Below are 14,385 nucleotides of genomic sequence, written 5' to 3' on the forward strand. Positions count from 1 at the left end.
CACAGTGTAGCTAGCCTGAAGTAACATATGAAACTCAGTATGCTGTTCCTGCCTTCCAGATGTCTGGGACTGTTGGCTGGGCCTAGTCCAATTCTGGTGCCACCGGACCCCTCCTGTCACCATCCTTCCTGTACTTTGCTTTCCCCAGAGTACCCCAGAGAAATAGAATTAACCCTTTCTATATCCATGGAGCATTCAAGTCCCCTGAGCCCATTTCTGCCTCCTAAGAGAACCTACCACTCCCAAGGTTGATATCTCAACCATCAACGCCTCCTCCTGCCTCAGCTTCTCTTTCCTCTCCCATCCCTTAATACTTTCTCAACAGGATACCCCATAACGAATTTACTGTGGATCTAGAAAAACTTATTCGCCGTTCATCTGCCTCAGATGTTCTCCCTCACTTGTGTTTGGTAAACTCTTAGTCACCCTACGAATCCCAGATAAAGGCCACCTCCTCCATGAAGCCACATCCTGTTCCCTGACCCAAAGCAGCCAGAGACATCTGCCCTACTATATAGTACTTGACCATTTAATAATGAAGAGCTTACCTCAGCGTGTTTCCTGTCTCCTGAGTTTCAGTCAGGGAGCCTCATGCCAGAGGACCCCATTTTCTTGTACTTGGTGTCTATGTATTTATTGGTGCTGGTATCACCCACTTACTAAATCCTTCCTATATGACAGGCTCTGGACTAGATGCCGTTGCCGTACCAAAATGATCATCAACAATTCCTTCCTGAGAGATAGGACAGATTCTAGAGGGGCTAAGCAGCCAGCCTAAGTCACGAAGCTTGTGAAAACTGATGTCAGTGACACAGTTCTCCCTTGGAATGTGGCCTCATGCCAATGTTGACACCCCCCACCCCCACCCCAGATGTGGTCTCCAAGGAAACTCCAATCTTACACCTAACTAGAACTGCGCGTGGAAGAGCCTTTTGTGTCTGTGCAGCTATCAAGCTGGGATCTCTTCTTGCTTTTCTGGTATGTGTGTGTGTGTGTGTGTGTGTGTGCTGGGGTTCAAACCCAGAGTCTTTTACATCCCCACTGACTCACACCCCTAACGGAGTTGCAGATGATTTTTCTTTTCTGTTCCCTTTTTTTTTTTTTTTTTTTTGAGACAGGGGTTTCATGTTGCCTTAGCTGGCCTCAAACTTGACAGATAGCTGAGGGTGACATTATACTCCTGAGCCTCGTGCCTCTACCTCCCAAGCACTGGGATTACAGGAATGTGCCACCACACCCTGTTCTGGTTTGTGATTTCTTTAAAAGGAACTTTTAATAAGAAACCAAAGAAAAGCCAAATATACACACATACCACACACATTTTTAGCAAAACAGATAAGCAGGTTTGGATCCTCCCTCTGAGCTGTTAGTTACTTCCTCATCTAAAATTGGTGATTGAGACGGGACAGTCTCAAAGATGCTTATCAATGTGCATATCCCGTGATCCCACGAGATGATCTCAAAGATGCTTATCAATCTACATATCCTGTGATTCCATGATTGCTTTCTCAGCTGGACAGTGGGGACATGAACTTCAGGAGCAATACAGGGGGACACTGTCAACTAACTGACCAGTGCCCACCCCTTCCCTGCCTAGGAGCCGCCCTGATCCCTTCTCCAGGCATTCAGAGGCCTTAGCCAACTTAAGCATCCGTGGGCTGCAGCCTTTCAGTGTCCAGAACCCCAGCTTTCTGCTTCCAGAGAGTTCCTGTTACTTCACTTCAGTTTAGTCTGTTCCCTTCTTAGCCAATCTTCCCTCCCACTCCCAGCCTCACCTAGACCCCCCACTCCTCCCCAGTCCAACCAGTGGGACTTTCTGGAAAGCCCCACTCTGAGCTGACACAGGATGGGGAGCAGAGAGGCTTGTGGGTGGGTTCCTGCAGAGGCTCAGGGCTCACAGCTGTAGCCCTTGGAGCCTCAGTCATTTCCCTTCCCCCGCCCACCCAGCTGGGAGACCATGAGTTTTCATCACAGCTAAGTTGTTGCCCTTATAAGGGAAGGCCCTACGAGCCGGAGCCGAAGCACACCCTGCCCGTGGCCTGCTGGTGAAGAGCCAGGCAGGGCCTTAGGGCATCCTCCAGATGTGGAAAATGGGGATGGCCCAAGCCCAAATGTCTGGGCTGAACATCCACCTGAAGCACAGACTCTCTAGGGAGCTAGAAGGAAGCCCTCAGTTGTGGGCTCCAGCTAGGACCTGCCAGGGAGTCATAGCCCCTGGCCCTAATAATAACTCTGGTCTCCTAGGCAGATTCTTAATGTACTAGGCTGTGAAGTTGGTTGAATGCTGTCTTTCTCCTGAAGTTTCTATGACAAGAACTCAGTAGACTCAGCAAACATAGGTATTCTATGAGGCTACAGTGCTGGCCTTATTAAGCACTCCACAGGAGACACAGCACCCCACAGAATCAGTCCACATCACACACAGGAGGCTCTGCCGTGAATCAAGGCAGTTGTTCCTGGTTCCTGTCTCTACCACCTGGCTGGGTTTTATTTAGTGCCAGGGATGAAATGAGGGCTTCATTTATGCTGGGCAAGCTCTGTGTGGTTGAACTGGGTCCTCTGCCCATTCCTGGAGGTTGAATCCAGGTACATTCACTTCCAAAGCTGAATTTATTTGTTTGTTTGTTTTTGTCGTCATTGTTGTGTTGTTTTCCCTTTAGACCCTGTTTCCTCCAGAATTGTGGGATTTTGTTTGTTTGGTCTTTTGGATTTTTTTGAGACAGAGTTTGTACAGTGCTGGCTGTCCTCTAACTCAGAGATCCACCTGCTTCCAGAGCCCAAACACGAGTGGACATGGAAAGGGTACAAGAAGAACGCCCCTGCACACCAGGACCTTGTCTTGTTGCTGAGCTCTATGTGAAAGCAACCAAGTCATGGTTTGCCAAAATACCCACAGGCCTTCAGACGCCCGAGGTGACTGCAGAAGTGTTCTACAGAAAGGCTCACCTTTTCTGCAAGGCCTCCAGCCCCAAGACCAGAGGGAAAGAAAGTTCTTACCACATCCTTCCTTAGTCCGTTGTTGGCCACCAACACATCCCAGTAAGCTAGTTCCTGGGTCAGGGTTAAACAGAGCAAGGAGAGTCCTCTCCTATAAATGTAGCTGTCACATGCCAGGCTGGTGGCAGGGAAATTCACAAGGGTCACGGCCACAGTTCATGCATCCAAGGTCAGGTGCTTCCTGTTATGTTGGCCACAGAGTCTGTCCAGCAGACTCACGGAGGAAGACAGGAGCCAACCTTTGGCAAGCATAGTAGTGCTTTCCCACACAAGGGGGAGATCACTGAAATCTCCTTTTGTGGGTGAGGAAAATGAGATTCCCCCCCTTAAAGTTGAGCCTCACAGACAAGTTCCTGGGTGGGACTTCCATCCTGACAGCCTGACCTGAGCTCTAGCCCAGGGCTTTCCTGAGCACTCCTGTCAATGGGGCTTTGATGGCAGTGGGCCAGGTTCACCCCCAACCAGGCCCAATCTCTGAAAGTTAAGACAGCTAACTTTCCACCATTTTGGAATCACTGATGTAAACACCTGTCCAGCAAGCATTGTCAGTAGATAGTGGGGGACCATGCAGTGAAATACAACATACTACCCTTGGTCTTCTATACTTCCCAGAGCACTTGTTACAAAAGGGAAAAAAAAAAAAAAACAATCAAAGAAAAACATTACACAGTGGAAAATAAAAAAATCAGACTTGTTGCTCAGGTGGTTTCAATAAACACTGATGCTGGAGGCGGAGCTTCATGGTGGAAAGAATCCTTACAGCATGTTCAAGGCGACGGGTTCAATCCCCAGAAGAACATCTTCACTGAGGCACAGGATGTCAAGGATCTGGGTCTCCAGACAGGACACCCCGAGAAAAACTGTTAGGACCCATGTAGTCTTCCAGCTGGGAATTTCTTTTCTTTCTCTTTTTACTTGTTTGTCTCCTTGAGACAGGATTTTTGGAAGTCCTAGAACTCACTCTGTAGACCAGGTTGGCCTCAAACTCAGAGATCTGCCTGCCTCTGCCTCCCAAGTGCTGGGATCAAAGGTATGTGCCACCATGCCAGGCTCCAGCTTAATCATGACAAAACCCCAAGCTCAAGAGAGGGCTGGCTGTCATCTAGGCACACGTTTTTGTAATCCCAGGACTTCGGAGGTGGATACATAAGGACTTTAAATTCATCTTAAGCTAGAGTTAATGGTCAGGCTGAGTTAATTTTAAAAAGCCTAAGGGGTTAGGGCACAACAGTTGTGGTGCATATCTATATCCTTGGTGCTGGAAAAGCTGAGGCAGAAGGATCTGAGTTTAAAGCCAGTTTGTGCTTTATATCAAGATTCTATCTGTCTCAAATTAAAAAGGAGGGGGCTGGTGAGATGGCTCAGTGGGTAAGAGCACCCGACTGCTCTTCCGAAGGACCGGAGTACAAATCCCAGCAACCACATGGTGGCTCACAACCACCCGTAACGAGATCTGACTCCCTCTTCTGGAGTGTCTGAAGACAGCTACAATGTACTTACATATAATAAATAAATAAATCTTAAAAAAAAAAAAAAAAAAAGAAAAAGGAGGATGAAGAAGATAGTAGATCTCTGAGTTTCAGGCTAGCATGTGGTCTACATAGGCAATTCCAGGCCACCCTGGACTATATAGTGAAACTCTTTTTCAAACAAAACAAAAATAACAAAACCACAAAAACTGGGCAGAGGTGGTGCATACCTTAATTCCAGAACTCTGGAGGCTGAGGCAGGAGAACTGCTGTGAATCTGTGGCCAGCTAAGGCTACAGAGTAATAAATAAATAAATAAATAAATAAATGACTACTGGGTGTGGAAGACAGAGGTAGGAAGGCCTCTGTGAGTTGAACCCACCCCTGGTCTATACAGTTCTCTGTGTCTATAGAGCTATTTGAGTTCTACGACAACCAGCACTACATAGTGAGACCCTGTCTTGAAAGAAAGAAAGGAAGAAAGAGTAAAAGAAAGAAAGAACCCCAACAAATATTAAACTGACTTTACACCTGCTATTATCTCTGTATATTCCAAATCCAGGCTGGCCTGGAACTCAAAAGATCTACCTGCCTCTGCCTCCAGAGTGCTAGGATTAAAGGCCTGTGCCACCACTGCCCAGTCTAGATTGACTTATTTTTTAAAAGTACATATTTAAGTGTTTAAAGGACCATGAGGACTACCTTTTTGGAACTGAGTTTGCAAGGCTGGTGATACCACTGGTCAACCGCCACAAGTCCTTTACTCCCTGGAGTCCAGCCTCAGGCTAGCTCCCATAACAACATACAGGCTTGGGCCAGAGAAGTTCCATAAAATGAGGTTTATTGCCAAATGACAAGAGAGATGGATCGTAAGGGCAGGGAGGCAGCCTTGGCAGTCCCCATCCCCACTCCACCCCACCAGCATGGGAACCAATGGCAATGGCACTGGCCATGAAGGCAGTAACCCCAGAACTACTTGCCCGACTAGTCGACTAGTCGCTTGACAGCACAGCCGGGCTCTAATTCCTGGAAGCAGGTGACTTGGAAGAAGTACAGCACCCTTGTTGCTGTAGAGGATGATTGTTCCCAAGGGAAGATGGCAGGGGATCAAGACTGAACACCTGAGGACATTCTTGCTCTTGTACAGGAGATGGAGGGAAAGGCAGGCTGGCATAGGAGCCCAAGGAGTGAGGTTTGAGGCTGACAGGGGTGGGGGGAGGGGCCTCGAGGCAAGACACCACTGTTTACTCTGCCCCTGCCCACTCCCCACAGCTAGAAAGGGCCAGTACAATAATGAAGGCATCAACCTGCACTGGTTGGCAGGCCTTGGTGGGCACAACTGGCGGCTGGGAGCAGGGTGAGCGGAAGGGCCATCATGTGACCCTCCCTTCTCTTCCCGTAAACAAAGTGCACACACAGAATCCTCAGGGCAGATTCTATGTGACCGCTCCTTCCCACAGCGAGGCTCCAGCCTCAGTCCTGCCCAGTCCTGCCGGCTGCCGCAGTGTGCTGGAGACTCAAGGGTCCCTCAGAGAGCCGGAGGCAACGGGAAGGGAGGAGGGAAAGGGAGGAGAGAAAACACTCCTCTCACTAGGAAGTAAAGGAGGGGCAGCCCACCAGGGGCCTGATAGGTGGATCGTAGTCACAGACTCCAGCATGTGAAGAAAAGGGGTGGCTATCAGAACGGTTCCAGCTGAGGAAGAACCACAGAGACTCAGATAAATCCCATCTGGGAGGCACAGAAGGCAGGGGCAGGGGGTGGGGCCTCTAAAGGTTGATTAATGATAATTTCATACAGGCTTTTCAGCTGTTAACACAGGCCCACTCTAGGGTTTTTATCTTCCGGAATGTGCAAGGCTGGACAGAAGCTGGCCCCGAAGCGGAGACTGTACCAGGAAGCCTGAGTTTCTCTTCCCCCCTTGGAAGCCTTGAGATCTGAGCATCTAATTACAGCTCTCCAAAGGGGTAGGGATGCTACAGAGAAGACCCTCAATTTGCAGAGAAGGCAACAAACCAGAGTAAAGAGCCCCTTCACCCAGACCCTTACCCATTTTTAGGCTCCAGCTAAAGGCCACATATTTCACTACAGCCAGACCCAAGGCCCCACTAGCTACTCTTAACTGGGTGTGGCTGGTGGAATCTGCCTGAAGACCAGAAGATGGGAGCCTCAGGCAGGTCAGGAATGTAAACCGTTGGCAGTGAGAACAGACGGTGCCATCCTGGAAACTCCAACCATGGTGCCAAAGCCCTGGGGGCAGTCTGCATCACCACACAGACCACAGGACTATGCTCCATCCCAAGCCCAGAGCCTAGAGAAGAGGCCGGACAGGTAGCCCCAGGCTAGGGTAGAGTAGAAAGGCCATCAGGAGCCTCAAGTCCTGGCCAAACTTGATGTACCCAGTGGTGCGTCTACAGCCTGAGCTGTAGCTCATTTCTTAGCAAGGTTGGGTAGTGACAGATGGGGGTTCTTGGGGGGTAGGTGCCTAGGGCTTGGCAGGCCTAGGGTGCACTTCTCCTGTAGAGGGTCACCAGCTCCTTCCGTTTTTGCACTAGCCCAGGGGTTTCTTGGTTCAGTTCTCCCAAATCCCTCATTTCCTGCAGGACTTGCGTGGCCTGCCTCAGTTGCTCTACAGCCTGGCTGAGCAATGACTCGGCACACACAGGTGGTGGTTCGCTGCCCAGCACCTGGTTCAACAATTTCTCTGTCTGTTTCGAAGCCACCTTGACTTCCAGCTGGGCCCGATACAACTTCTCCTTGGGCAGTCGTGGATGCTGAGGGCTTTCTCTGAGTAGGTCCCCAAGGGAAGAGGAGCGAGGATGAAACTGGGATGGCAAGTCTGAGAAGGGCAGTGCCGGGGATGCTGCCGCATCCTCTGGGGCAGGTCCAGGGATGCCCATGGCCTGTAAGGCCAACTCAGGACCATCATCCATGCCGTTCACAGACACCTGTGTCGGCTCTGGAGAAGTGGTCTCAGGGGCCTCAGAACTCTGGGATGGACCAGAAGCATCCACTCCACTCATACAAGCCTTCATCTTCTCCGACAGGATCTTGGGAGGGGGTGCAGGGGGCTTTTTGCTCTCCCTGGGGGTAGCCTCTGGAGTCTCTGAAGAGGACAACTGTGCACTCTCAGGAGCAGAAGGCTCCTCTGGGCTGGGGTTCTCCCAGCTCACCTTCAGTTTCTCAGACAAGGTGCTGTTGGGGAGCCTTTTAAAGTCACTGTCCTCCTTTGCTGGGATCTCTGCATCCTCTTGGCTCTCAGGATTGGCCTCAGAGCTTGCAGAGTCAGGGGTTAGGGCTCTCTCTCCTGCAGGAGTCTCCTTGCTGTCCTCAACTCCAGAGGTCTCTGGTACTGGGGAAGGTTTGACAGGAGGCATGAGAGCCCGAGGTGGCTCCTGGGGCTGGTCTTCACTGATGTCACTGAGAGGAGCAAACACTGGTGGTCCACTGTCTGGGACATCGAGGTCCAGCCGTGAAAGCCCATCAGAAGCCGCACTGGCTACCTGGTGTGGGAGTAGTATCCAGATGTCATCTTGGATGGCCACTGGGTCAATTACAGGTTCCCCGAAACTGCCTACTTCACCTACTGCTTGATTCTCTGATCTTCCTCACAGTATGGGGACTTTCCCAGGGAGCCTCAGAGGTCATGAAGTAGGCTAAGCAAGCCTCTTCCAAGGTCCCGCAGATGGTTATAGGGGTGGGGTGGGTGAAGTCCTGGCTGAGACCCTCACACCCTTTTACATACACCACACGGTCTACCCAACATCTGGAACAGCTACTGAGTGAGGCAGGTCCCTCTCTAAGTTCTCACAGAGTGTCTCTTCTCCAAAGCTGGACTTCAACCTACCACACACCCTCCCGTGGATAGCCCCTTCTCAGTATCTCTCTGTGACTCCTCTCTCAGCTGACAGATAAAAACAGGCTGTCTAATATCAAGAACAAATCTTCAAACACCCTGTGTTCTTCCTGCCTATGACTCCTACAATGGAGGTCCCTGAGGCTCTGTTACCCCGTGACTGACTCCTTTGAAAATATGCTGTAAGTGTGGCCACTCACCACACCTCAGTTCTTCCCTTGCTGCTTTGGCACCAGGGTCTGTGTTGACACCCCTGAGTCCTAAGCCCAAATCACCTCAAGTCTACTTGTTTCTCCTTGCACTGCTTGAAGAACTCTGTCCTGGCCACCAGACGTCTCCTTTTAAAAAGCCTTCTCTTGGGCGGTAGCCATTGCTGGTGGCCCTGTAATCTTATTTGCTGAGGATTTTCCCTGGCCCTTAAAGTCTCTCTCCACATCAGTTCTACTAGTCTTTTAGAGGCTACTCCTTATCCCTTGCCCTTTCCCATACCTTCTCCCAAATTGCCTGTATGAGCCCCGGGACATCTGGCTTCTACTGTGTACTACCATCCAGTTCTCTTCCCTTTCAACCCCTGGCAGAGCCTGGGATCCCTCTTCCTTCATTTCAGAACCCAAATCCACCCTAAGACCTTGAGCTGATCCCTAACCCTGCCTCACAAGCTCCATAATTCCTCCTACTTCATTCCCAGCCTAATCCAAAAGCCAACTGAGCCCCTCACACACCTCAACTGTTACGCCTGGTGCCTTGACTCACACTAATTCCTCCAGCAAGAGTCCCTCTCACTCCCATCTGTCAACTGAAACCAGCGCTGTTGGATTTTAAGCTAGTGTTCGCTTAAAACCCAGTTACTCCTCCACGGTCCCTCCTGCCCCGACCTCCTGGACTTGCTCTACTACCGAACTAATCACAGCTCACTAGGAGGAACAAGACTGGTTTCCTGCTGGAAGCTAATCTTCAAGTTGCAGGCACTACCCTCCCAAGCCTGTTTCTCTGCTGCTCAAGGTGCCCAAGTGAACCACAAATGAAAAAGGGCCTAGACATCTCTATTGTCCTTCCTCTACATATACCACTTAGCAAGCCCCAACTCCAGGTTAGCCCTGAGTGTTGATGGCCACCCATCAGGGTGGAATACCAAGCTTAGCTGACTTCCTATTACCGAAGCTGAGGGAAGGCCTTACCTCCTTTAAGTGGATTCTTGTTGGTGGCCGCCGCCGCTGGCCCCCACGTACCCGGTTCCGTGTCACATGCTCTAGGGCACAGGTCTTGTCTACTTTTACCTGGGAAGGAGTTAGAAGCAGGTGAGTCCCTGCCAGGTCTTGGAAGTGTAGGAAACACCCACTGTGCCCAGACTCAGAGTCAAAGTCTGCACCTCATATCCTCACTCGGCTGGGCAGCGCCTCCCATCTCCATGTGCCTCTGTACAGTGTGGGTGACTGAGCCGAGACCCTTCGCAGAGGCTCTACCACAGTTACGCTCCTGGCCCATGTGCTTTTTAATTTAAAGCAAATTACTTAAGAAATGGGAATGTGGCTCAGCTGGTACAGCGCTTGTCTAGCAGGCAGGAAGTCCTGCTTCAATCTACAGGCACCTCATAAAACCAGGCTTGGTGGCCTAGGCCTGTAATCCTAGCATTTGGGAAGTGGAGGCAGGGGAATTAGAAGTTCAAGGTTATCCTTGGCTACATAGTGAGCTCCAGGTCAGAATGCACAAGATGACATCCTGTCTCAGCTGTTTCAGGGGCTCTATAGTGAGACCATCTTTTAAAAAAATAAATAACTTCATTTACTCACAATTAAGTTTCACTGGTAGAAACTGGACACTAGCACTCACTTTGAAGGACTCTCAGGAGATTAAATGAAGTATGCCTCGGTGTTTAAAGCCCTGGTGTTTAAAGCGACAGAACTAAGGGGTAGTTTGGAGAGAGGTGGGCACAGCCTTCTCCTAGACCACTGGGTCAGAAACAAAGAGCCACCCAGAGGACCACACCCCGTACCTCATCAAAAGCCTTGTTCTTGCCTCGGTTGATCCCTTCGTTGAGAGCTTTGATCCAGGATTCCTTTTCTTCCCCACTGGGGGCCTGGAATTTGATGTCACTGACCTGTGAGAGACAGGCAAGGAGGATGGCAGATATTTTTAGGATTCACATTTGGGGTCTTTAGGAAGCATCCCAACCCAGATTCCAAAAGTGTAGCCTAAATGTCCCAGAGCATTCTGACACTGGGCTTAAGTGGGGAGCACATACATCAAAAAAGGGGCCCCTCCACCCTGTAGCATCCAGGGACTCGGGGGGGAGGGTCAGCCTTGCTCTGTAGAAAGGGTTCTGGTATGGTCTTGCTTCATAAGACTCTGTCTCAGGATAAGATAAATAAATAAAATCATGTGAGGTGAAATAAATACAAGAAGCTGGAGAGTAATATCCCCACCCTCACCCCCGTAGCATCTAGAAAAGCCAAAACCAGAGTCAGAAGATAGAGTGGTGACTGCCCAGGACCCAAAGAAGAAAAGACAGGAGTCAGGTCTACATAGAGTTCCAGGCCATCTAAGGGCCGTGGCTACATAGTGAGACCCTCTTTCGGTTTGGTTTGGTTTTAGTCTGTGTGTTTGATCATAAATAGTTCTTCTTTTTCCTTACATATGTACACATACACGGCATGTATACTGCATGCTCACATGAGTGTTGAAGTGTGTGTATAAGGTTGATGTGAGGCCTGAGACCCAGCATCTTCCTTTTTCACTCTCTGCCGTATGTACTGGCTGCAGGGTCTCTTGTAGAACTCAGAGCTCGCCAAGTTGGCCGATCCGGCTAACTGGCTTGCTTTAGGGACTCCGTGTCTCTGCCTCCCACACAGTGGGATTACAGGCAAAGCATCATGCCCACCAGGTTTTACAGGCTTACTGGGGATCTAAATTCTTGTAGGCACCATAGAAAGCACTTTACTACTGAGCCATCTCCCCAGGAACAAAACTGTTTTCAAAAGACTTCTCTAGGGCTAGGAATGGATGTAGCTTAGTTATTGGTGGAGTGCTTGCAGAGCAAGCACCAAGCCCTGCCCTCACCCCCTCAGCACCACACAGACCAGGTGACACTGTGCATGTCTGTAATCCCAGCTGCTGGGAGGTAGAGACAGAGGCAGGAGAATCAGAAGTTTGAGGCCAGCTTGTAAATATTAGACTGTCTAAAAAAAAAAAAAAAAAAACCTAAAGAACTAAATCTGGAGCTAACCATAGAGCATAGTAACCCAGCCTTCACCTACATAGTCTTACTTTTCTGATCTGTAAAATGGGATAGCATGTTTTACTACAAAACAATTACACATGATCAAAACTAAGGCACATAGTAGGTGTTCAATAATCAGTTAGTAGGTGAATGAGACAATGCATGAATGAACTGGCCCTAGGTTCCTTCCCTCACCCTGTTCCTGGGCCACTGCCTACTCTCTGACCTCAAGACGCCCTAGTTCTCTGTTGGTATGGCCAGCTTGCCCATCCCCCACCTTGGTATTAGATAGCGCCTCCTGCCACTCCACCAGTCAGTTATGTAATACCATAGTACAGTGCACTTGGCCTGGCCCCCTTAGCATCCTCATTATATAACTTCCTCCTGGCAGCACTACCTCCTCCTCATACAGGACCCTAGGTCCCCCTCCATGCCAGCCACAGCCAAATGCTCATTTGCATGACCAGGCTAAATTAGATCCTGGCAGCGGATCTGCAGTTAAGTCAAAAACCCTAGGGCACCTTGGCAACTTGCTCTCAGTGTAGCCTTCAGGGCTGCAGGGGCTCAGGGAGAGGCCACACTACATACTGGGGGGCTACAAAGACCACGCAATCCTGTGATGTGCTAGGCGGATAGGTCAGTCCTGTGACCCCTGAAGCCGCACCTGTTAGGGGTTCTGAGTCAATGGGACCCTCTCCTTGGTACAGACTGGCATTTCGGAGCCGAGAAACACACAGGGGAAGTCAGTAGCTGCAGGACTGGTCAGGGACGCCTCAGATGCTGAGTTCTCTCTTCATAAGTCTGGCCTCAAAGGGCTGGGTACAGAACCACTAGACTCAGCTTCCCCGTCCCTACTAGCCCGGTCCACCAGGCACAGGCTGCCAGGAAGGGCATTGGCTCCCTGGGAGAGAGATGGCCTCAGAAAAAAAACTACGGGGTTGACCAATGGGTTCACCAGGATCCAAGAACACAAAGGTGGTGAAGATCCAGTTCTACTATAAAGTCTGTGTAATCCTTCCTCACTGAGCTAGGCATTCCACAGGGATGACTGTCACAGGAACAATGAGAATGAACCCCAAGAAGCTAGGCCTGGTGGGCTCAGGCTACAGCTCCTTGCCACAAGCCCTCTGAAGAGGCTCTAAGAACACAGGCTCAACAGGAGAATCCATGGTAATAAGAATGGCTGCAGAGCAGGCCGCCAAGGCCTGGGAAAGGGGGAAGGGCAGAAAGGCAGAGAGGAAAAGGGGGGCGGGGAAGAGGGGCCGGAAAGAGGAAAGGGCCAAGCTGGCTGAGACCAGCAGGGCAGCAGGGCCCAGCAGTGGCCACCCTGCTTCCTGGCAGCCACTGTCTGTGACCTCATGGACAGGGGCGTGGGGATGCAGCAGCAGGAGGGAGTGGGGCACACAAGACACTGGAGTCTTTGTTTATTTGATTAGAGAGAAAAAAAGGCAGCCTCAGGACCAGACAGCCAGGGTCACATGACCTCCTGGCCAGCTAGAGGCCACAAGGAAGTTGGGGAACACCCAAGGCGATGGGAAAAGCAGGCCCAGGCAGAGGATCTGCAGGGCCTCTGGGGAGCCCCACTGTAGTGTGGTATGATGAGGGTCAGTCGAGGGCCCTTGAGCAGAAGCCTGGTTGTATCTTTCGTCTCTGTGACCATCACCACTGGCTCCAGCCCATGTTTCCAGTCACCCAGAACCAATATCAACTCTTGGAAGGACTAAAGGGTATGTGGGGTGCGGGGTGGGGGTAGGAGCTGTTACCAGAGAAGCTGAGAGGGCAGCTGTATAAACAGGTTGGGCGACCCACCTAGCACACTACTAGCTGATTCTCAGAGCTGACAAAGTAGGTGGCATGGGCAAAGGACAAAGAAGCAAGGTCTCCTGTCACCCGACATCCACAGAAGACATACACACAATGGCCCTGACATGCCAACTGATATCTGCACACAAGGCAGTGTACATGGCACTGCAGACAAAGGCCTGACCTTTGTGCTCCATGTACTCGGGGCCTCTCAAACACAGATGCTCACTTTGTACCTGCTCAGAGGGGCAGCATGTCTCTAGGATAAGGAAAGGCTTTCAGGGCCTGAAAGACAGACCATTCTCTTGTCCTCAAAGCACCCTGAGCCACAGATATCAGATAAACCTGGGCCCAGCCTGGTGCTCCTGTCTTGGTGACATAGGCACTTGGGTAGCACAGACTAAGGATTAAAGAACTGGCATCTCTTGCAGCATCCAGGACCACAGGGACCACTGAAGATTAGGCTCCTAACTTCCACACTGGGAGAGAAACAGCATGGTCCCAGTAGGCCCAGACCAGGCCTGTTTCCCTCACCCAGCTCCTTTGATGAAGCTTCACTTTGATAGGCTCCCCATGATGTGGAGAGGTTCCCGTGAGGTGTGGCAGGAGCTGGTACTATGCACTTTGACTGGGGACCGGGGTCACATCCGAGCTCCCTCCTGACATCCATGAAACTGCACGTGTCAACACCCAGCTGCCTGACTTCCTCCAGGGAAAAGTGGTACAGGGCTGGGGAGATGCTCAGTGGGAAAGAGCACTGGCTGCTCTTGCAAAGGACCTGGATTTGATTCCCAACACCCAAAGAGTAAACTCACAACCATCTGTAACAGGGAATCTGACAACCTGGTCTCTGCAGGCACCAGGCATGCATGTGGTGTACAGGCAAACACTCATACACACAGAATAAGAATAAACTAAAAAACTGAAACTGGCCGGGCGTGGTGGCACACGCCTTTAATCCCAGCACTCAGGAGGCAGAGGCAGGTGGATTTCTGAGTTCGAGGCCAGCCTGGTCTACAAAGTGAGTTCCAGGACAGCCAGGGCT

The 14,385-nt window shown here is 50.7% G+C and overlaps 1 protein-coding gene across 1 annotated transcript in view; it reads right to left on the minus strand.

The window, feature by feature from the left end:
• Positions 1-5,290: 5,290 nt before the first annotated feature.
• Positions 5,291-14,385, minus strand: part of Plekho2 (pleckstrin homology domain containing O2) — a 24,936-nt gene continuing 15,841 nt past the window's right edge. Inside the window, exons 4-6 of the mRNA XM_021173179.1 lie at positions 10,314-10,418; positions 9,499-9,597; positions 5,291-7,967 (exon numbers count right to left, since the gene is read on the minus strand). Of these exons, the coding sequence (XP_021028838.1) occupies positions 6,966-7,967; positions 9,499-9,597; positions 10,314-10,418 (1,206 nt within the window). The 3' untranslated portion in view covers positions 5,291-6,965. The remainder of the gene's footprint in view (positions 7,968-9,498; positions 9,598-10,313; positions 10,419-14,385) is intronic.

The sequence above is a fragment of the Mus caroli genome, chromosome 9 (genome assembly GCF_900094665.2).
Source record: "Mus caroli chromosome 9, CAROLI_EIJ_v1.1, whole genome shotgun sequence".
Taxonomy (NCBI): Eukaryota; Metazoa; Chordata; class Mammalia; order Rodentia; family Muridae; genus Mus; species Mus caroli.